Genomic DNA, 21,064 nt, shown 5'->3' with positions numbered 1-21,064 from the left:
AATTTATATTATGCATATTTATAATGGAAATTTTCGTGCTTTTCAATATTCTTTATATCTTCTTGACTAGATATAATGTCTTGCTATAAATATATTGCTTTTTTATTCCTAAGTCCATTCTACATCATCATTTGTCATAAATCATAAAAGACAAAACTTTCAAACTTCTATAAAAACATTATACAGCTTGTTATAAAATTTAATGCTTTGTATATTATATGTATATTTATGTAGGAAGCCCTAACTTTTAATTATTAAATTAAATAGCGTTTTTTAACATTTATTTAATAGATAAATTGCTTTTTGTAAATGTTAAAATCAAAAAATATTGACGTAGATGTTTTGTAGAAATGTAAAACTGTGATAAAATGATAATTTAAAAATGTTTTTTCGTAAATTCTTTTTATATGCGTAATTTAATAAATAAAATCTTAATAATTAAAACATTGTATAACAAAATCACATTATTTAAAAAGTTTCTAATGTCAACTTCAATTTTTTTTTTTTTAAGAAGATATGTCGAAGATATGCAAAAGCTATTAACAGAAGATGCAATTTATTTTAAATAGTCATATATATGTAAAGAAAAATTTAATAGCTTTAAAGTTAAAATTTCATTTTTCGTTAATGTTTTATATTTATATTTTTTCTACTTTCTTTTCTAATTTCTTTAACTTTTTCGCACATATAATCATACTTTGTTCATATATAAATATCATAATAGCTAAAATACTAATTAAATTTATTTTAGAAGATATATGTGATTTTTTAAAGTTTTATCAATAAATTTTTATCAATAAAGTTTTATCAGTAAAGTTTCAAAGTTTTATCAGAAAAAGGAAAAAAAGGTAAACATGTATTTTTATATCTCTAAAAATGTTCAGTTCTTCTGGTAAACAATTAAGATAATCTTAAGTACTATACACACATGCTAATCATATTAGAATTATAAATTATAATATAATTAGAATACTAATATTATATGTATTTTGTCATTGATTAAAATCCATAAAATTATAAAATTAAGGAGAAAAAAAGTTTGAAATATGGCAAAAATGAGATATTTCTAAACGTGACAAGAATTAAAAATTAATATGATATTGATATGATAATTAATATAATAATGATATTTTGAAAATTACATTAAAATATGTACACATATGTGTAAATTTAATGTGAAAAGAGGAACATGTGTAAAATAATTTATAACTTAATGAATGCTAAGGTGTTTACATGAGATCAAAGTACATACGACATATATGACTTGTACTAGAACAAGATATTGGCATATATATATATATATTTTTGATAAGTGACAAATACTTTTAATAGAGATTTGGCGCAATGTTTTAATGCCAATGCAGAATATGTTCTTAATACTGGATCTATAATGTATCTATTGCTACGTATTATTTTATACCTTTTATACTTTGCATAAAATTTACTGCTCCATTTATCTTAGAAATTTTGTAATTCCTATATATGTAATACTAATTATAAATATTTTATTTGTGACAATGATGTACTATATAAATTTACAGGTACTAATTATGCGCATCCATAATGGAAACTTTATATTGCTGCTAAATATGCACCAGTTAGATAAGAGTTCTAAATTGATGACACATCATACAGTCACTGGCGGTCTGTATTCTTTGTTAACGACATAAAACTTGTGTTTCTTACCGAATAAGCCCCATATGACAGCGACGTTCTCAATGATTATATTGAACGGAATGGTGGACAATGCGCCGCATATACAAAGCATAAATCGGGCCACACCGAAACGATATAAGGAAAACGATTTAACTACTCCGAACACATACATGTAAATATTTACCGCGCCGATAAAAGCGCATAGAAAATCGATCAATGGCGGACAGTTAATCGGACACAATCCGGCTAAGACAATATTTGAAGTGGAAAGAGGCATTGTCACCCATGAGTAACATGAAATACCCAGCAATAATTTTTTTTTTAATGGAATTGCTTTGGAATGCACAACAAGTAATATACCTTGCAGCCATCTTTTTCTTTGCTGTACAAAATCCCATAGAGTGAATGGCGATTTCTCCCACATTTCGCCTTCTATAAAATTGAACGTATATCCCTGGGAAAATGCTTTCATCGCAAAGAAACAATCTTCGGCGACGGATCCATCTAATCCGTTATTAAACGAAACCTGCTTTTCTGCTCCCATCTGTAATGCATATTTCACAAGAAAACCTAACATGTATAAAAATAATAAAATAGTAAATATAACTGTTTAAAATAACAAATATATCTGTCATTGTTTTAATATAGAGAGAGAAATAAATTTTATAACATCACAAGTTTTAACTTTTTCTATAATAAGATTGATAAATCAGATTAGTAAAATGTGATAAAAAATTACCTGTGTGACAACATAAGATCCTTTCATACTAAAAAATGGCTTGTGGAACAGAGTAAATTGTAATCTTAATTTTCCCATATCATCTGCTACTCTGAAACTATCAGCTAATGTCGTGATCCAGTTAACAACATCCTCATTAGCATATGTGATTAATCCTTGGCCAAACTGATGTTTGCCATCCAATACAAAATTCAATATGCCACGAACGGAATTTTCAGTCATCAAAGTTTCTTCGTCAAGATGGACAATCCAGTCATGATCAGCTAATTCATTTACTGAATTCTCGAGGCAGTATTGCAGAGCACGAGCCTTGAATAAGGCACCACTACTTGTGCGATAATTTGGAGGAACAACAACTTCTCGTACCCTACGATGCGGTGTTAAACCTACCGGTTTATCACTTACTACCTCTATTTGAAAATTCTCGAGACCAGCTTCTATACATCTATCTAAATTTCTCTTCACATTTGTTTTCACTAATTGTGGATAATCCCCGCGAGTCACTATTCTTATACAAACAAACGGTGCAAGCAGAGGTGAACCTTTCAAGATTACTTTATCAGGGAATGCATTGTATATCGTTAATCCTATAAAGTTGAATAATACTTGAGGCAAAGAAAGAAAAGTCACTGTACGTAACAGGTACAAAGTAATTGCACCAATAATGCCATATCGTGTCCATGGGTCGATCTCTTCTTTTTGATCCGCGTTCCATCGAAGTCCACCGGACACAAATTCGAATATCAATATAACTATGAGCAGCAGACAGCAATGTAAAATGTGTTTTGTTATACTGCTCAACATTATTCCTGCAAATTATAATACATGTCTAATGAATAATATTGCGCTTATAAATTTAAACTGTACTTAATCTAAGCAAGAACAATTAAAAGCACAATTAGTTTATTAATTTTATTAATACCATGCTACAAAATATCAGAGATTTTGTTTCACAATTTCTGTGATTCATCAATTTGAAAGAACGATTTAACTTAAATTATAATAGTTGGTGTGCTTAGTGAATGATGAGAGCAACTATTTTTGAACCTTGTAGCAAAGATTAATCTGGCCTTCAGTTCTATCATTACATACAACATACATACACACACACACACACATATATATATATATATATATCACGATCGACCAAATTGTGTTGCCAATAGAAAGACTTGTAATTCATGACTTTAGAAAATTAAAATCGTTTCACATGAAGGGGTGACTCAGAATTTCCTCGCGAGATAATAAGCGAATTGATAACTGAAGCGTGACGCGTCTTATAGTTTATCGCGAATAAACATGATTTTTTTCACAGATATATTTATAACTTAAGATACCAGTCGTCGAATTTGAATATTGTAGCTGGAGCATTACCGCAATTAAAGGGAACGCTATTCTCGCGAATATCCCGGACAAAATTTGATGGATCTCGATGCGCGCGAAAACGTTTCACTCGCTATCGACGATAGAGCGGCATTCTATTGTGCTTATCGATATCGCATTTGGTTTCTCATGTATACGTGGCCGCGGCATGATTTGTAGACTGTTGTGGGAACGGGATGCCTGGCATACCAGCCGATATCGTAAACGAGTGTTGCATAAATGTCGCGCGTCAACTTCGAGATTGCGAGGCAATTACACGCGCACCTCCTGTCAATTTCGTCCTGTCAATTACATGCAAACGTCGATAGAACCAGAGGTGTTTTTTTAGCACACCGCGCGCGGATGCAATTACATACCTGCGTTGGGCGATGAATTCTCAGGTGTGCATAATGATCGTAAACGCGTCGACACTGCCTATTGTCCGCAATTGCAACGGTCGATTTAATACTCTATCGAATCGTTATCGCTGCATGAATGAACTTTCATAATTTCAATGTAATTTCAGTAGCGTCTCGCGTCTCGCGCTCGTTTTTTGCGCGTCACGCATACACATGTATATATATATATATATATATATATATATATATATACGGCCAACGAATGGGGCATATATATATATATAAACCATGTAATATATATTGTACACAGAAAGTCAACTCTAACCACAGTTTTGCACAGAGGACGCAGCAGATAACAGTCTTTATAACGAACACACGATTGGTCAATTATTCTGTCTTGTCTTTCTGGATAGGCCCATGGCCCATAGGCCTTTATGATTTTCACATCAATCCTGCAAACTGCAAAGTAGTAACGTGCATACAGTATACATCAAATAAGCTATTTGTCGAATTTTATTGTCGAATTATCAATAAGCTATTTATCAAACATGGGAAAATTGGATGTTAAATTGTTGCGATATTTGACAACAGAAGATTTTCGTGTTTTAACAGCGGTATGGATTTCTTAACCTATAATAGAATTTCTAAACTTTTTATTAACTTATTCTTTATTTAAACAATTTTACAAACTGTTCAACAAACTTGCGTATTATTTTTCTCTTGATGAATATACTCAGAATACTCATTTCTCTTGCAATGAAATTTGTACACATTTTATCGCATCAAACAATGATTTTAACTTTTTAAATTTTTTTTACAAAGAATACTCCTAATATAAAATAAACAGTTTAAGCTAAATATTAACCAAACCTTTTTTTCTTTTTTTCTTTTGTAGATCGAAATATGTTCGAAAAATCATGAACTTGTACCTGGATTACTTGCTGCAAAAATAGCGAATCTGCGTTATGGTGGAGTTCAGAAATTGTTAAAAGATTTGTGCAAGCACAAGTTACTCAGCTATGAACGAGGGATGCGATGTAAGGCATTCAAAATCAGTTGCATATAAATTTTTGCATGTAAATTTTTGTAAGAATACATTTAAAAAATGTTTAATAATAAATTTTAATAAATTTTCAGATGATGGTTTTCGTTTGACAAATGCTGGTTATGATTATTTGGCTTTGAAAGTCTTAACACAAAGAGGAACTATTTCTTCTTTTGGTAATCAGATTGGTGTAGGCAAGGAATCTAATATCTATATTGTTGCCGATGATGAGGAAACCTCTCTTTGTCTAAAGTTACACAGGCTAGGTAGAACATGCTTCCGAAACATTAAGGAAAAGAGGGACTATCATCAGCACAGGCATTCCGCGTCTTGGTTGTATCTATCAAGACTTTCAGCAGCTAGAGAATTTGCCTATATGAAAGTGCTCCTGGATAGAGGTTTTCCTGTGCCAAAGCCAATTGATTTTAACAGACATTGCGTTATAATGGAGCTGGTTGAAGGTGGACCTCTGTACGTTTGTCAATAACTCTCTGGATACTATGTAGTTTTGTATACTGCTTTGATTACAGCTTGTTTTGTTTACAGATGTAATGTACACGAAGTGAACAATGTGGAAGCATTGTACGATGAACTCATGGATTTGATTGTTAGGCTGGCAAATCATGGTGTTATACATGGAGACTTTAACGAATTTAATATAATGATCAAAGATGATGGCAAGCCAGTTATTATTGATTTTCCACAGATGGTTTCTACGGAACACGAAAATGCAGAAGAATATTTTCAAAGAGACGTGAATTGTATTCGTGAGTTTTTTAAAAGACGTTTTGGGTACGAGAGTGAACTATACCCAATTTTCCAAGATATATCGTAAGTGGCAAAAGAATGTATATTCTTTATTTCTATTATTCTTAGTTATTACATCTTTTGTAAATTTAATAAATAACGTTTGTGATTTCTTTCAGACGCGAAGATTGCATAGATGCTGAAGTGAATGCTAGTGGTTTAATGAAACAGATGCAGAAAGATCTCTTAAAAGAACTAAACATAAGAATAGATGCTGAAAATGAAGAAAACAGTGAGACAGAAACATACGAAGATTGCATTAATAATGTTAAAGATTTAGAAGACCAAATAAATAATTTACAACTTGAACCTGAAATCTCTAATAAAGAAGATTCTGCTGTTCTCACACATAACGTAGCAATAAATAATAATGAACGTTTTGAGGAAATATCTACAACAATATCTTCCGAAAAACGAAATGATTCAGAAAATAAGTTCAAACAGAATAATATAACTACGGAAAACATAGTGATTGATAAAGAACATAGTAAACATGCATTATATGATTTATCATCAAATGCGAAAGACGAAGTAGCTTATGATAATGATTATGATGATATACAAAGTATACGGAGTGTCTCAACAGCTGCTACAATCGCACCAGAAGTAATAAAAAGAAAGGTAAAACTCGCGCTTGACAATCGCGAGAAGAAGAGTCAATCAAAGAGAACACTTGTTAAAGGAGAAGCGAGCGTAGTGACGAGGACACGAAGGGAAAATAGGGCTACAATTAAAGACAGTTTAACAGGAATTTGGGGTTTGGAATGAAGCACTAGTCATTGTAAGTTATTTACTATGCATATAACATAAAAACAACTCTAATTAAAAAGATTTTGTTAATAATTTGATATAAATACACGTTCGCGAATATAAATGATTTCTTCGCATGTTATATTTCAATTATTTATACCCATATTATGTTATCTTTATATATGCTACATGTTGCAATTATAAATTGCATAATAACAACATAAACACGATTTCTAACGTTACCATACTTATTTTTCACGAGTTTTATAAAAATCAAGTTGCGCAGATAAGATAGTAAGACATATTTGAGATAACTCATAGAAGCGTTTACATTAGTGTTGAATATTTCTTCTCGTATATTTCATTTGTAGGAAGACAATAATTCTGTATGAAAAATAATTCTCTCAGGAATATCCAATCTGTTATTTACTTCAATTGTATACAATTTAATAATATTCTTATGACATGACTGGCATATGTAATTACAGAATATGTATTATCAAAACAAAATGATATTATGATTCGTCTACTATTAAATGCTACTGTATAAATCTGACTTGGAAATTAAATTTACATAAGATCTATACATTATTGATGAACAGTTCAACCTTGAGTACAATATTGCCAATATGAATATAAATGAGACTTTTTGCGTCTTCGAATATATGCTAAGATTGGATAGCTTGAGTTAAATTAAATATAGAAATTTCAGAAATCCATATTTTTCCAATTTATTAAACAAAAACTCGTCATTCTCGGATCGAAAAATTAAAAATTCTCAAGATTCTACATGTTACATTACATTATTTCTCTAATGTACGACATTTGTAGCACACCTGCTATACTTAGCTAGATTTTTTTCATTCCTTTTCTATTCTTTTCCAATCAGAATCTAATGAAATCCCTAGTTTTAAAACGTTGAACCAATTGGCATAGTTTTAAGAAATATATTCTTTCTAGATATATATGAATCATAAGCGCTAGATGAAGATAAAAAATATATATTTATAAGATTTCTAAAATTTTCATAAAAGATCCAAATAATTCAAATTCAAATTTGTCATGCTCTAAGAGGCGACAATTCGATTTTAAGTGTATAAGTGAAAATATAATTCATAATTTTTTTTTTTATATCTTATAGTTTATATCACGTTACTTTACAATATAATGTCGAGCATAACATAGAGAGGAACATAGGTTGAACGCTCATTGAAAGCAGGAAGGAAAAGCGAGATTACAATATACAGTGCGCGGATCGATTCCCTAGTTCCGACAAAACAGCTTGTGTCCGTGACGCAACGGCCGATGGTGTAATTGCAAAATATTAACAAATCGGAACATCCGATAAAAGTTTGCGCCCGAAGAGATGGAGAAAACGACTTAGCGAGCGATAATAAGGCTGCGGTGATAGCGTAAAGCACATACAACGGCGACACGTGTATATATAGCAGCGAGTTTTCTCCTAAACACCGAGTCTCTTCGTTCCGTTCGTGCTGTGCGTATCGAAATATTCGAAAGCGTGAATCTCTTCAACGAAAGACGGATAGCATCTCATTACAGTGTTCTTTTTTATCAAATCCTCAAACCATGGCTCAGGACAATCTCACTGCTATATTATATGGCATCAATGATTTGCGGCTGGTTAGTACTCGATGCACAAGCAGATGATGAGCTTGCACAACTGCGCCTGCTCAGCATCATTCTTATGATCATTTCGATCAAGCTTGAAACTTTCGTTGTGTGACCTAATGTATATGTTATTATAACTATTCAAGGACGATGAAAAAATAGCGTAAAATGCCAAAATATTATTGATAAATTATGTTTTTTTATCAATAGTTTGAAAATTGATAACTCTATTTTTTCTTCATGTAATTAGTCGACGCATAATTATAATTTTTATATTGTTGTAGATACAATATTATAATATGATAATATACGATTTTTATATTGAAATATTATCCTATTAAATTTGCGATTTTTATAATATTTATTCGCGTTTATATATACGATTTTAAAAAAATTTATCGTATTCTCTTTTTATCCTTTTCATATTTTCTTACGATCTTTTTCTTTTTTCTCACGATGCTCGGATATATATTTACTTTATTTTAAATACAGAAAGTATAAAATAATATAGCTAAAAAGATCAGGATCTTTAAACTTTCTGTAAAAAATGAGAATGATGTAACGTGTTTGTTTCGATTATCACAGTATCAGCTAAGCTTTATAATAATAATTTATCAGAATATTGTTAAAGCTAATATTAAATTTCATATGTAGTCCGATTTTTTACATTTGCCCTTTGAACCATTAAGTCAAACTATTCCGATCGATATTACAATTGTTTACTATACTTGATCCTGATAGCTCTATCTCTTTATGTCAATTTTATTTTATAGATTGATGTTATTTATGTGTGTTAATATTGTTCAAGACATATTATAAAATGTAAAATTATCGTTTACATATTAATATATATGTAGAAGATAATTAGTTTTACATTTTTTAGGGAGGAGATCCTCGAATATAAAAAATACAGGATTTATACTTTATAAAATAAATTTCTATCAATTTTTTATGTTTGCTAATTTTTTAGATAAAGATAATGTAATATTGCGTAAATAATTATATTTGTTTTTCTCAAGAAATAGAAACAGATAATTTTATTTATATTTTCATAACACGATATATATACGAATATAAGATAATGAATAAGACCATGAATGGTCTTATTGATATCGCGAGAGCATCTGAATTTTTTAAGGTTTAAGTTATCATTATTGCGATTACATGTTGACTTTTAAGTAAAGAGACCAAAGTACTGTTACAAAGCGGCTGATTGCAACCGCTTGATTTCACTTATTATGTAATAGATTGACTTTTAAATTTGCATAATTCGAGCATTCTCATTAAACACTAATCTCTTTACCGTATTAAGACAATGTTTGCTACCTTTAACAAAAAAAGAAAAAAATTATAGAAACTTTAAACTAATTCTTGAAGATTAGAGTTGATGATACATATTTTTTCACTGTAAATATAATCTTTCTATATAGTTATATAAATATATTTTTTGCGATTAGATCTCTAATGGGCTAAATATTAATCTTATTAAAGGATTAATTTTTTTTCTTTCAGGAGAATACGAGTATCGAAGAACCAGGAGACAATGGTAAGAAATATCATTTTTCTATTTACTATCGGTATATTTTTCAGCACATCACGATAGAATAAATAAATATATTGCCAAAAAATTCTATTGGTATACAATATGAATGATAAGAAAATGAATAGCTAAGGAATGTAATTAATATTAATGACATTACTTTTACAAATGGTAATAATATAAATTAAATGGTGTTTTTTTTCTTTTTCTTTTTCTTTTTATTAGCAAAATTATTTTTTGGGAGGAAATTTTGCGCGCATATGAAAGTCTATTTTTATTCGTTTTCATATGCGAAAGAAGAGCACTTTATTCGAGCATTGCATAACATTTTAATATGAATCAATTTATATTGAGTGTTATTAACATGCGCGATGACGTTAGAAGTAATATGCAACTGTTCTAGATATGATAAGAGAATTAATTGCTACTTACTGCTACTGTTCGATTTTTGCATTTATATCTAGAGCTTAATTAGTTGAAAAGATACTTTATCTTAATTTTCAAATATTTGTTTTTAAAGAAATAAAAAAAGTCACTGTAAAATTATGAACAATGAGAAAAGAACTACATAAAACATCGATGTAGAATAAGAATTTAATACATCGTGATACTAGAGAATTGATAAAAAAAAGCGCGAATGTTGTTTTTTATACATTGTAATAGATTGGGAAACAATTTTAATTTGTATTAGAGAAATATTATAGTCATATTAAAAAAATAATGTAAAAAAGATATCTTTTCACTATGATAAAATTTGAAAAATTGTTCTAATATAACGAAAATATGACTAATATATGGACACAGGGATAATAAAAAATGGATCATTAGCAAGATAAGAAATATATTATCTTTTTTTTTTTTTTGCAGAGGTACTTTTGGAAATGGCATGCGTAGGAATCTGTGGATCAGATGTTCATTATCTCGTTAATGGAAGGATCGGCGATTTCATCGTGAAGAAACCCATGATCATTGGTCATGAATCTTCTGGTACTGTTACCAAACTTGGAAAAGATGTCAAGAATTTGAAAGTACATACATCATTTATATTATACATACATACATAATATATATATATATATATATTAATACTTATGTTTTTGCTACATTGATTGCACTATTATTCGTGTGTGTTTGTGTTATTCTCATATAAAATATACTCTTATTTTTCTTATGCACATTCTTCATTTCTTGTAGATTGGCGATCGCGTTGCCATTGAACCCGGCGTACCCTGTAGGATATGCAATTTTTGTAAAGAGGGACGTTATAATCTATGCAAGGATGTGGTGTTTTGCGCGACTCCGCCCGTACACGGCAGCTTGAGACGCTTTTACAAACACGCGGCTGATTTCTGCTTCAAGTGAGCTTAGCTAATTATTATATATTTTGTTCACATGAGTTTACGTCTTTATGTTATTATATTAAAACTAACAATATGCAAACACGCGAACAGTAGTTAGATAACTTTTTTCAATATAATATATATAATATTTAATAAAAAATAAACAAAATTAATTTTGCAAATTAACAAAAATTAATTACGTAACAGATTGCCCGATCACGTGAGTTTAGAGGAAGGAGCGCTTTTAGAGCCGTTATCAGTGGGAGTACATGCTTGCAAACGTGGCGGAATCAGCATCGAATCTAAAGTATTAATTCTTGGAGCTGGTCCGATTGGCTTGGTGACATTATTAGTAGCCAAAGCCATGGGTGCAACTAAAGTAGTTATCACAGGTATGTGCTTAAAAGATAGTCTTAGACGGAAGAGAGAAATATTTAAGTTACAAAGTTTAAATAATTCTTTATTTTATTCTTTGTTCGCTATGTACATACTATTTTTATTTAAATAGTCCTTGCAAACAATTGAGAGAAGCGTGAGATAATGGATGATTGGCAAATATATAAATATATACATATATGCCTAATCATTAATTTTTTACAGTAAAAGTAAAATAAAATGCCACAATAGTAAAATAAAGCACACTATGTTCTTAAAAAAACATTCTTTTTTTTTACTAAACAATTTTATAAAAGAAACTATAACATAATTGTCACTGGAGGAAAATCTTGTAAAAATGTGATTACATTGGTAGTGCAAATGCAATTTTTGATCTAATGTACATATATCACAATCCTTTCGCAAATGATAAATGCTTTATCAAGTTATATAATTATATCAAGCGAAAGAGAGGGAGAAACAGAGAGAGAGAAAGACATTCATATTGTATTTGAAATATGGAGATTGTGCAACTGTGTTGCAATCAAGATAAGTCGTTGAGGTTGCACTTAAGATGACAGATACTATTTGGAGAACAGATAAAAACATGCATTGTTGATCATGCATCACATATTCACAATGTATCGCTTATCGTGTAGTAGTTATTTTTCTATTTGAATTGTACATAGTGTACATTAAAAAGTGTAGAGGGGCATCTTTACAATATAATATCTTTTTTTCTAATACATATATTTCCTTATCTTTTGTGTAGATAATATAATACATTCTACAAGTAACAATCAAGTCTTCTTTTGATGAATTCTTAGTGTAAGTTTGTAGAAGTTGCAATGAGATGTAAATATAAGCGCGATTTATATTTATAGATATTATAGAAAGTAGACTGACGATGGCGAAGAAACTTGGCGCCGACAATACATATCTGTTGCAAAAAAATAGATCAGAGAAGGACGTAGTGGCTGACATTCATGCAATTTTTGGCGATGAACCTAACAGAACAATAGATGCATCCGGTGCACAAGCTTCGATTCGTTTGGCGATTCTCGTAAGTTTTGAAATATATATACATATATATATATATCTCTCTGTGTAATATACTTCTATATATTACATACTTAATATATACAATATATACATATTTAATATTATAAATCGTATTTATATTGTATTATTAGGCAACAAAATCTGGTGGAGTTGTGGTATTAGTGGGAAATACTGCTCCAGAGATACAAATTCCATTAATAAATGCCTTGGTCAGAGAAGTTGACATCAGAGGTGTCTTTCGATATGCAAATGAGTAAGTTCCAATTAATTAATAACAATGGATTACACATTAAATATAATGACATTTAGAGATTTTGCATTCAATTAAATTCATAGAAAATTGCCTCAAATAAAATTAATTATTATAAGAAATAGCTGCCTTTTTGAGAAAATAATAACTAAGAGTAAATATATATATATATTCTTTTTTCTTTTTTGAATTATAATTAATTTACTCTGTAGAGATACACATTCAGATGAATTAGTTTAATGTTTTATCCAATAAAATTTTCTATGATGATTTTTTTCCGGTTTGTAGCTATAACGATGCATTGGAACTTGTCGCGTCTGGCAAGGTAAACGTAAAACCATTGATCACTCATAATTATAAAATAGAGGACACCAAGCAAGCGTTCGAAACTAGTAGAACTGGAGCTGGCGGGGCCATTAAAGTTATGATTCACTGTAAGTAATTTGATTATAGCAAGATTTTAGATATCAGAATTTTAAATATGATCATGATCTCCTGTAAAAAATGTACGTAAAGAAATTTTAGTGACATGTTAAACTGAATTTTATTATTTTATATTTCTGTGTAACACAATTGCTATAATATATAGCTTAATATGCAAATATAATATAAAAAAAAACTAAATAAATATATTCATACATACGAATACGTGTCAACAGAATTGAGATTTAAAAAAAAAATCTCTTTCTCAATATTCTATGAATTTTTTATCGTGTTATCTCGTATAACACTGTGCTCTGTAAAATGCTAATTTATACATCATGCATCTTATTTGACTATCAGTCTGATGTAAAAAGCGTTCTTCAATGTTGTATAGAAATCGCATATGTATTATATGTTATTGTGACTACAATGGTTCAAAAGAATGAAGATATATAAGACGATACGACTGATGAATTTCAGTGACGACAATATTCGCGTTTGTTTATATTTTTTAGAATAATAATATATTTTATATATGCAATAAAGAGAGTTTTATCCTAATTAAATTTTCTTACGCAAATATATCTATTAATATATATCTATATATCTCTCTCGATATATATGCCTTTTCTTTTTTCTTTATATCCTCGAAACACACATATACATATTCGATTTTTTTTTCTTTCTACGAAAGTTATATTCTAATATTTTTTTAAATCATATTTCTAAAATTTATAGATTTAAATCTAATTTCTATTATTTTAATAGTTTCGCGGTAAAATGCAACAATTATGTGTCGATCATAGTCCGCGAATTAATATTTAATATTTTAATAATTGTTAAAACATTTCGTATTCATTTTTACTACATTTTCCATAATTATTATATTATTTTAATATAATAAGAATTGAAATAACGCTTATATTCGAAAAATGCTGCTGCTAAGAAAGTCATGTTTGTTTATCTAAGAAAATATAGGCAATTGAAATTAATTAGGATCTTTCAATCTCTATTTCAATTCTATATCTTACCAATAATAGACATATAGAATATTTCATCTCTTAAGATATTCATTTTCTGAGGTCGTTGTTCAGTACGTAATTACATATTTATTATTATACGTGATCTACGCTTTTTGCGATAAAACACTTTGATTTGCTATCAATTGGTAATTCACACTGAAATATAACGCGTATAAAAACGCATTAAGTGACTTGGCGTACTCTCATTCAACAATGAGCATAGGGAGATGAGAATCATTTTAACCATCTGCAGCATTGTCCACTAACAATAGCACTGCGTGACTTCTTCTATTAGCCTTCTACATTACCGAGTGCATACTTCAGATCTATGCCCCATATAGTTCTTTAGCTATACTCGAGTAAACTGTCAAGTACGTATCGTTAGTAGTCCTCGCAATCTTGAAGCCAGTTTAGTTAACAACAACCTGGTCGATTACGTAAATAAATTATATATAGTAAGCTATTTAAAAGTTAAATAATATCATTTTCTAATTCTCGGAAAAATATTATTATAGTATTTTTTTATGCCATTATTCATAGAAAAATAAATGTCTTTAATTATTTCACTGATTAGTTATTCAATGACATGTGGTTTTGACAATTGCATTTTGTAAATATCGAAAGGGAGGGGAAAGGAATGCTCTATTGCATAATTTTGCATGCGAGCTATTGGTATAAGCTTTTTATTACATGCATGAAATCGAATTGTTCATCTTTGATCATCTGTGGGTATCGGTGTAATGAAAGAGCTTGGCGGGGTCGCGGGCCCATTTACAGACAAGCGGTTAGCTGCGAACCCTTAGAAAGCTTTGATAATGGAACAGCGCGACTCCTTTTATTAGCTCGCCCGCGTTACCGAGTGGTGCTCGACGAGTATTTGTCCATCCGGTGGATGAGCGTCAACATGTAACTTTCATGCGTTGCGCTTGCACGTGCCGCGTATCGTTGGAAAGTTAAAACAGCGAGAAGTATGGAATAAATTTTCTTTCTTTTAGCTTCTGCCGTTTCGATGATAATATTTTACTTCAAAATAGTTCCTTGTATTATCTCAATTAATACATACATGATTTTATTATACTCTGAATTAAATAAATTTATCTCATCGAAAGATTATTATTTTTCGAGGTCGAAATTATTACTTGTCTCTCGTACGTGTAGATTTTCACATGATTAAACGTATCGGTGAAAATAAAATTAAATTATAAGACTAAATCTGCTGAATGAATTAGTTTGAAAACAATTTTTTATTACTTATCCATATATTTTTAGAATTTAATTGCCTATTATTTTCTTATAATTAAAACTCGTCATTATTTCTCAATATTAAATGTCTTGGAATCCGGCAAATTTTTTTTTTGCTCGAACAGATTGACTTTACAAAAATTCTGATAAAAAAATCTAACTTGTGAAATTTTTATTTGATAATAATAAACAAGTTTGTATATTAATAACTGGAATTAATTAGCGTTTACATTTTTCGATAAATTTCTTAAATACTTTAATTTCGAGATACTAATGTATTTAATGTTGATATCGTTCCTTGAAACGCAAAATTTTTTGTCAATCGCAAATGCAGAATCGCGAAAAATTTCTCTCGAAACGGCCGTTCGTTTCAAAAGTTACGGGTACACGCGTGTAAAATATTTTGCTGTAAAATTTTCCGCTAGAGTCGGAACGAGGGTAATCTCGGATATTCGTAGAGCGGGAACGCGCCTCGCGCGCGGTGTTACATTATCGGAGACGCGGCGGATAATTAATTAGAGTGCCGGCGCAAACACACAGAGAGATTCGGCAAGAGAAGGACGACAGCGGGCGTGCGTACCTTGCGCGCTTGTCCGTGGCCGTCATGCCGCAAATATAATTGACGGCATTTCCCACGAGAGCACGACGACGCCGGTTGTGCATACGGACGCTTCGGCACGTCGACATGGTTGGTGTTTCCTTGTTGGAAGCGCGGCTTACGAGTTTGCCCGCGCATATTTGCACGCAACCGGGATATAGGCGGTATACGTTTAATCGCTTCGATAACCGATCGTCCGTGTTTGTCCGTCGCTGTTCGCTTTTGAGTCTGTTCAATTGGATTGACTTGCGAGAATAGCTCCGTTGTTTGCAATCTATTAGTAAGGAGTCTCTATACATACCGGTTGCCAAAAAGGCTCGCGGTGTTCACCTGTTCTATCGAATTGTCGCTGGTATATTTGTTTATATTTGCTTCGAGAATGTAATAAGGTCGCAAAAAAAATTTGATAAAATAAGTCGAAATTTTGTAACTCGCTATACAATGTGTAGGATTTCTCTTTTCGTCGCCTGTTCCTTTATATTTATTCCAGCTGTGTGTTTAAACTTCTTATTTATTATCGTCTTATACAATGTTTTTCAGATTAAATATTTTTATTGGCTAGAATCTTAGAAATTTTAATTGTTTGCCCCAAAATAATTAGCGTTGTAACATTGTAAAAGAATTATTTTTCTTTACATTATATATTTACTTTCTACAGTTTGGATAGAATGATTTCCAGAACATCCCGTATAAAGTCGATCAATGTTTCTCCCATACAGAAGTTAATACACGTAGTTTTATACCTTTACTTTGCGGTTTCTTTTCGCGTGCACGTGCGCCTTTCGACATTTTACGAAGGGCTGCGCTTTGGCAATAGCGGAAATAGCGGTATCAGTCTTGCGGTCTGGCAGCTGCGAGTCGCCCGAACGCCAAGAGATCCTAGCCAGAAACCTTAAAACCGAAAGGAATACTCGGATAATCGTCATCTAATACCCTTAACCGTACCCTTGCGAGACGCATGCATGTAGAATATCCTGTTCTTGAAATATATCTGCTGCAATGGAAAGGCAATGCGCGTGTGCATATAAATGTATAAGATTATGTACACTTATGGCGTATCGATGTATAATTTTTTATTAATATGACTGTTCTATTATTTGTACATTTTAAATTGCGAGATCAAGCATCTTAAAGCGTATTGCATAATATGTAAAAAAATTATAAAAATAAAAATATTATTTTGGTAATATTTTTTAAAGATCGAATTAGCTTTATTTTTCTTTTTTTTTCTTTTTTTATAAAATTGTTTATCTGTTACATTTCTTACTATTAAAACTAATATTAAGTTTAGAAAGAATATATGTATTATTAAATTTTACTATATCTTTTCCTTTCGTCTTTATGATAATGTGTCTTGAAATTAAAATTAAAATACCTACTTAAACTTTTATTTTTTCTTGACAGTTACTAAGAATTGTTAGGATCGTTTTCTCTCTCCATCTTTATTTTTCTGTAATGCGGTATATGATACATGTATTTTTAATGTAACTAACTTATTTTAAGCAGAAAAAAAATCATTTATACAAACAATTATTATAACTTAACAAATAATTATTATAATTTTCATTTGCAGATCTTCAAAACTATTTGAAATTTTTAATCCGTCTCTTTTCTTTTTGGATATGTATTAGCTCTTTGGTATAATTAATAAATTTAATTTATTTCATTTCTACAGGGAGATGCGAGAAGCGAGAGAAAAGCAGTGAAGTATATGTTTACGCATTTTTTAAAAGGAGAATAAGTATCGTATACTTGTATTTTGAAAATTGTATTTTTTCCTTTTAATCATTATACGTTGATATATCATTATATTAATATTTTCTTAAAGAAGAAAAAAAATTTACAGGCATAAAATCCACAATACGGGAAAGTTTATTTATATATTCCATGAAAGTAAATCGGTCAAGTAGTTTTTCTATAATATCATATGTATATGACATATAGAAAATTTTATATTAAATCTGAGGTCATTGTATACTTTTTTATTAAACTGTCTTTTTTTCAGCCATTTTCAATCTGCTTTTTCACCAGTAACGCGATCATTGCGCACGATATTCAATAATCGCGGTTGTATCGATTTTTGATTTCACGCCTATCCCATAATATTCGTTAATCCAATCTGTGTCGAGAGAGCGGCCCGTTTCTAGAGACAAGAAGCAGACCAATGCGCGACGCTCCTAATTGCGTTAGAGTAATTACGTTATACGTGTTTCAGGCAATAACACCCTACCAAACAATAATACTGTACAGATACCGGCGGTTATTACGCGCCGGAACAATTAGTAAATCGTAATGAGCGACGTATCCACGAAGGGCCACATTGTATAATTAGCCTCCGCGCTTCAGATTTAATTACGCGGCTTGAATATCGTGCGTTACGAAGGATGTCGATTGTTATACACAAGCTAATGAAAAATATAATTTACATTATGAACATGATAATTATATTATATAATATTAATTTAATACATAATATGCAATAATGGCAATTTTTAAAAAATTTGTTTTCAGGTTTTATGCGTAATACATCATATTTATATATTTCATTTATCCTATATATGTATATTCCTGTCTGTCATTTTTTAATTATATCTTGCTATGTCTCGTATCAAATTTTATGACAAGTATTAAATTGCATTTGTGCGATATATAATATTGAAAAAGATACTCGGGATTTTTATCGTGCGTGTCGCATTCTGATAAAACATACATGATATAAAACAAATCGAATGTAATCAAATAAAGTTTTTAAACTGCGTATAAATTGATCTCGTATTTATAGTTTTACGATCGCTTATCACAATAGGAATTAAGGATATAACACGATTATATCCATTCATTTTAGTCGTAATTTTTTTCACTTCGTAAATCGTGTCATGGATCACGGAGACAATAAAAAAAAAATAGAGCAGTCGCTCTAATCTGCTGTATTTATATCGCACTAAATTTGGATTACCGCATCTGCGCGCGGCGACATTTTCACCCCTCGTGTTCAGCGAGGGTTGACCGCTTGTCTAATAATATCGCGGTATGATAAAAAACCCCTCGGTGGAAGTTAATTGCCACGGTTTGCCGGTTGTTCTTCGCTCGATGAATGACGTTATGACTTTACGCTCGTTTTAGTCTATCGTTGCTTTTTATTTTTACTGTCTTGCAACTATATCGTGAAACAAAGCGTATATATATATATATTATTTAATCCTTGTAGTCTATTAAAATCGCGAGAAACGAGAAAATGTGTAATAAATAGTGGTCATTATTATTATTTTTTTTTTTTTTTTCAATATGATCGGTGATTTAAATAGTATGTAAATTTTAATCGAGATTTGCGACGTAATAGTTGAGAATTAAGAAGTGGCAATCGATAATTAAAAGTTGGAAATTTCAAGTTTGCGCTTGCAAATTGAAAGTTTATATAGGGTATAAATTTACCAATATATTTAAAATTATATTTTTTAATATTATCATTCAATCGCAGAAAGAATTATCTACGTAATAAGGAATAAAAAGATAATTACGTTTTTTTTTTTTTTTTTTTTTTTTCGAAAAATTTAATTTCACGTAACTGAAATAAACAGTGTGTTTTGTTTGTCTTCGAAGTGAAACGCCCGCGGTTAATCCCCTTGCTATTGCTATCAGATGCTCTGAGCAGAACAAGTTCTCCCGGATTTTTGCATTCGGTGTGTTGGAATGCGCGAGACGAGCGCAACCCCCTCCCCCCCCCCCCCCGACATGTAAATCCGGAGAAGGGGGTGGCGGTTACTAGCTCGCGAGTTCGCGTGGGAGGTCAGGTTGGATTGGGGGTAGGTGAAGCGACCCTACGACCTTCGACCAATCGCGATCCTTGCTTGGCATTGGCCTGCCAATAGGAGTCTGCCTAGCGTAACCCCACGGCGTGACCTTATGCGCGATTTTCATCTTGCACTTTGCGCCGCGAAAGTTACCCCCAAAACCACCCTCTTCGTCGACGAAATCACTCGCGTCGGCCAAAACCGTCCTCCATCGTTCGTACGTAGACTCATTGCTCGTTTCGGTCAAACAATTGGAAATATATACAGCGTGATCTCGGATGAATCGCAAATAGCATATCCCTGCACATATTCGATAATGCTATTTATATTATCGTGTTTAATTGATTGCTTATAGGACGGATGATTCAATTCGGATAATACTATTTACAATAGTATTGTACACAATAGCTTAACGTAGCTAGCAATCATCTTAATAAGATATAAAAAAATTACTTATTATTAGTAGCACGATGAATTAATCAACGTTGGCCAATTGTAAAATTAATATAAATAATAGTTATCCTTTTTTTAATATCCTCTTTTTAAGTTTTCGTTTTTGACATACACTTCGAAAATGAAACTTTAATCAATGTTAAGTAACAAAGTGCTTATCCTAGATGAACGTTGTCAGGTTTGTAATAATTATTAACGCGAAGATGAAAGGATCGATTATACGAGACTCGCGATTGTTTACGTATTAATGACCGCGTATTTATTTACACACATCAAAGGATGTTCTGCCATCGTCCCATTATCCCATCTTTGTCAAGGTGGAAGCATCGTTAAATTTGTCCATTACGGACTGTGTAAGAAGGTTATATTGCTTCAGTAGAAGTAACTTTTTGCGTCATACTCAACCTTATGATTTAATTTAATATCTAGGAAAATAATTTGTAGCTAGCTGGTTAAAAATTTTCTTGTATACACAATACTTGCAGAATATTTTAACTTATATTTCTACTAGGCTTCTAGGCTACTAACAATAAGTTTAATAATTTTTTTTTTTTTTTTTTGCAAATGATGAATTTTTGCTGTTTTATTTTACATTACTGTCTTGTTTTCCAATCAGTACAC

The 21,064-nt window shown here is 30.8% G+C and overlaps 3 protein-coding genes across 5 annotated transcripts; 2 read left to right on the top strand and 1 right to left on the bottom strand.

Moving 5' to 3' along the window:
* Positions 1-1,154: 1,154 nt before the first annotated feature.
* On the bottom strand, positions 1,155-4,317 carry Egh (beta-1,4-mannosyltransferase egh). The gene is made up of 3 exons (XM_070297918.1): positions 4,135-4,317; positions 2,396-3,204; positions 1,155-2,200 (listed from the first exon to the last, which is right to left on the bottom strand). Exons 2-3 carry the CDS (start codon positions 3,197-3,199, stop codon positions 1,628-1,630), a joined length of 1,377 nt encoding a protein of 458 aa, XP_070154019.1. The 5' UTR covers positions 3,200-3,204; positions 4,135-4,317; the 3' UTR covers positions 1,155-1,627.
* On the top strand, positions 3,851-10,808 carry Riok2 (RIO kinase 2). 3 transcript variants are annotated; one of them, XM_070297914.1, is made up of 8 exons: positions 3,851-4,158; positions 4,427-4,730; positions 5,012-5,153; positions 5,254-5,632; positions 5,708-5,992; positions 6,088-6,749; positions 9,860-9,893; positions 10,755-10,808. In XM_070297914.1, the coding sequence occupies exons 2-6, from the start codon at positions 4,665-4,667 to the stop codon at positions 6,734-6,736; spliced, it is 1,521 nt and encodes a 506-aa protein (XP_070154015.1). In that variant the 5' UTR covers positions 3,851-4,158; positions 4,427-4,664; the 3' UTR covers positions 6,737-6,749; positions 9,860-9,893; positions 10,755-10,808. The 3 variants fall into 3 exon arrangements, with proteins under 3 accessions (XP_070154015.1, XP_070154017.1, XP_070154018.1); XM_070297916.1 differs by having other exon boundaries at positions 3,851-4,331; positions 4,457-4,730; XM_070297917.1 differs by lacking the exons at positions 9,860-9,893; positions 10,755-10,808 and adding an exon at positions 7,860-8,051.
* LOC138934292 (sorbitol dehydrogenase) lies at positions 8,199-13,883 on the top strand. Its single transcript, XM_070297919.1, has 8 exons — positions 8,199-8,359; positions 9,860-9,893; positions 10,755-10,915; positions 11,082-11,245; positions 11,435-11,619; positions 12,487-12,665; positions 12,796-12,917; positions 13,203-13,883. The coding sequence occupies exons 1-8, from the start codon at positions 8,306-8,308 to the stop codon at positions 13,354-13,356; spliced, it is 1,053 nt and encodes a 350-aa protein (XP_070154020.1). The 5' UTR covers positions 8,199-8,305; the 3' UTR covers positions 13,357-13,883.
* Positions 13,884-21,064: the final 7,181 nt, after the last annotated feature.

Source organism: Polyergus mexicanus, unplaced genomic scaffold (genome assembly GCF_030449975.1).
Source record: "Polyergus mexicanus isolate NDT 795.1 unplaced genomic scaffold, iyPolMexi1.0 SCAF_6, whole genome shotgun sequence".
In the NCBI taxonomy this organism is placed as follows: Eukaryota; Metazoa; Arthropoda; class Insecta; order Hymenoptera; family Formicidae; genus Polyergus; species Polyergus mexicanus.
This window is presented reverse-complemented; position numbering and strand designations above follow the sequence as displayed.

Bases quoted from the DNA above. Each gene is read 5' to 3' on its own strand.
- Egh (XM_070297918.1), bottom strand. From the start codon at position 3,199: ATGTTGAGCAGTATAACAAAACACATTTTACATTGCTGTCTGCTGCTC. The intron at 2,201-2,395 runs GTAATTTTTTAT...TATGCATTACAG, and splicing joins GATCTTATGTTGTCACACAG to ATGGGAGCAGAAAAGCAGGT.
- Riok2 (XM_070297914.1), top strand. From the start codon at position 4,665: ATGGGAAAATTGGATGTTAAATTGTTGCGATATTTGACAACAGAAGAT. The intron at 5,154-5,253 runs GTAAGGCATTCA...ATAAATTTTCAG, and splicing joins CTATGAACGAGGGATGCGAT to ATGATGGTTTTCGTTTGACA. The intron at 5,633-5,707 runs GTACGTTTGTCA...TTTTGTTTACAG, and splicing joins CTGGTTGAAGGTGGACCTCT to ATGTAATGTACACGAAGTGA.
- LOC138934292 (XM_070297919.1), top strand. From the start codon at position 8,306: ATGGCTCAGGACAATCTCACTGCTATATTATATGGCATCAATGATTTG. The intron at 8,360-9,859 runs GTTAGTACTCGA...TTTTTCTTTCAG, and splicing joins GCATCAATGATTTGCGGCTG to GAGAATACGAGTATCGAAGA. The intron at 9,894-10,754 runs GTAAGAAATATC...TTTTTTTTGCAG, and splicing joins CGAAGAACCAGGAGACAATG to AGGTACTTTTGGAAATGGCA.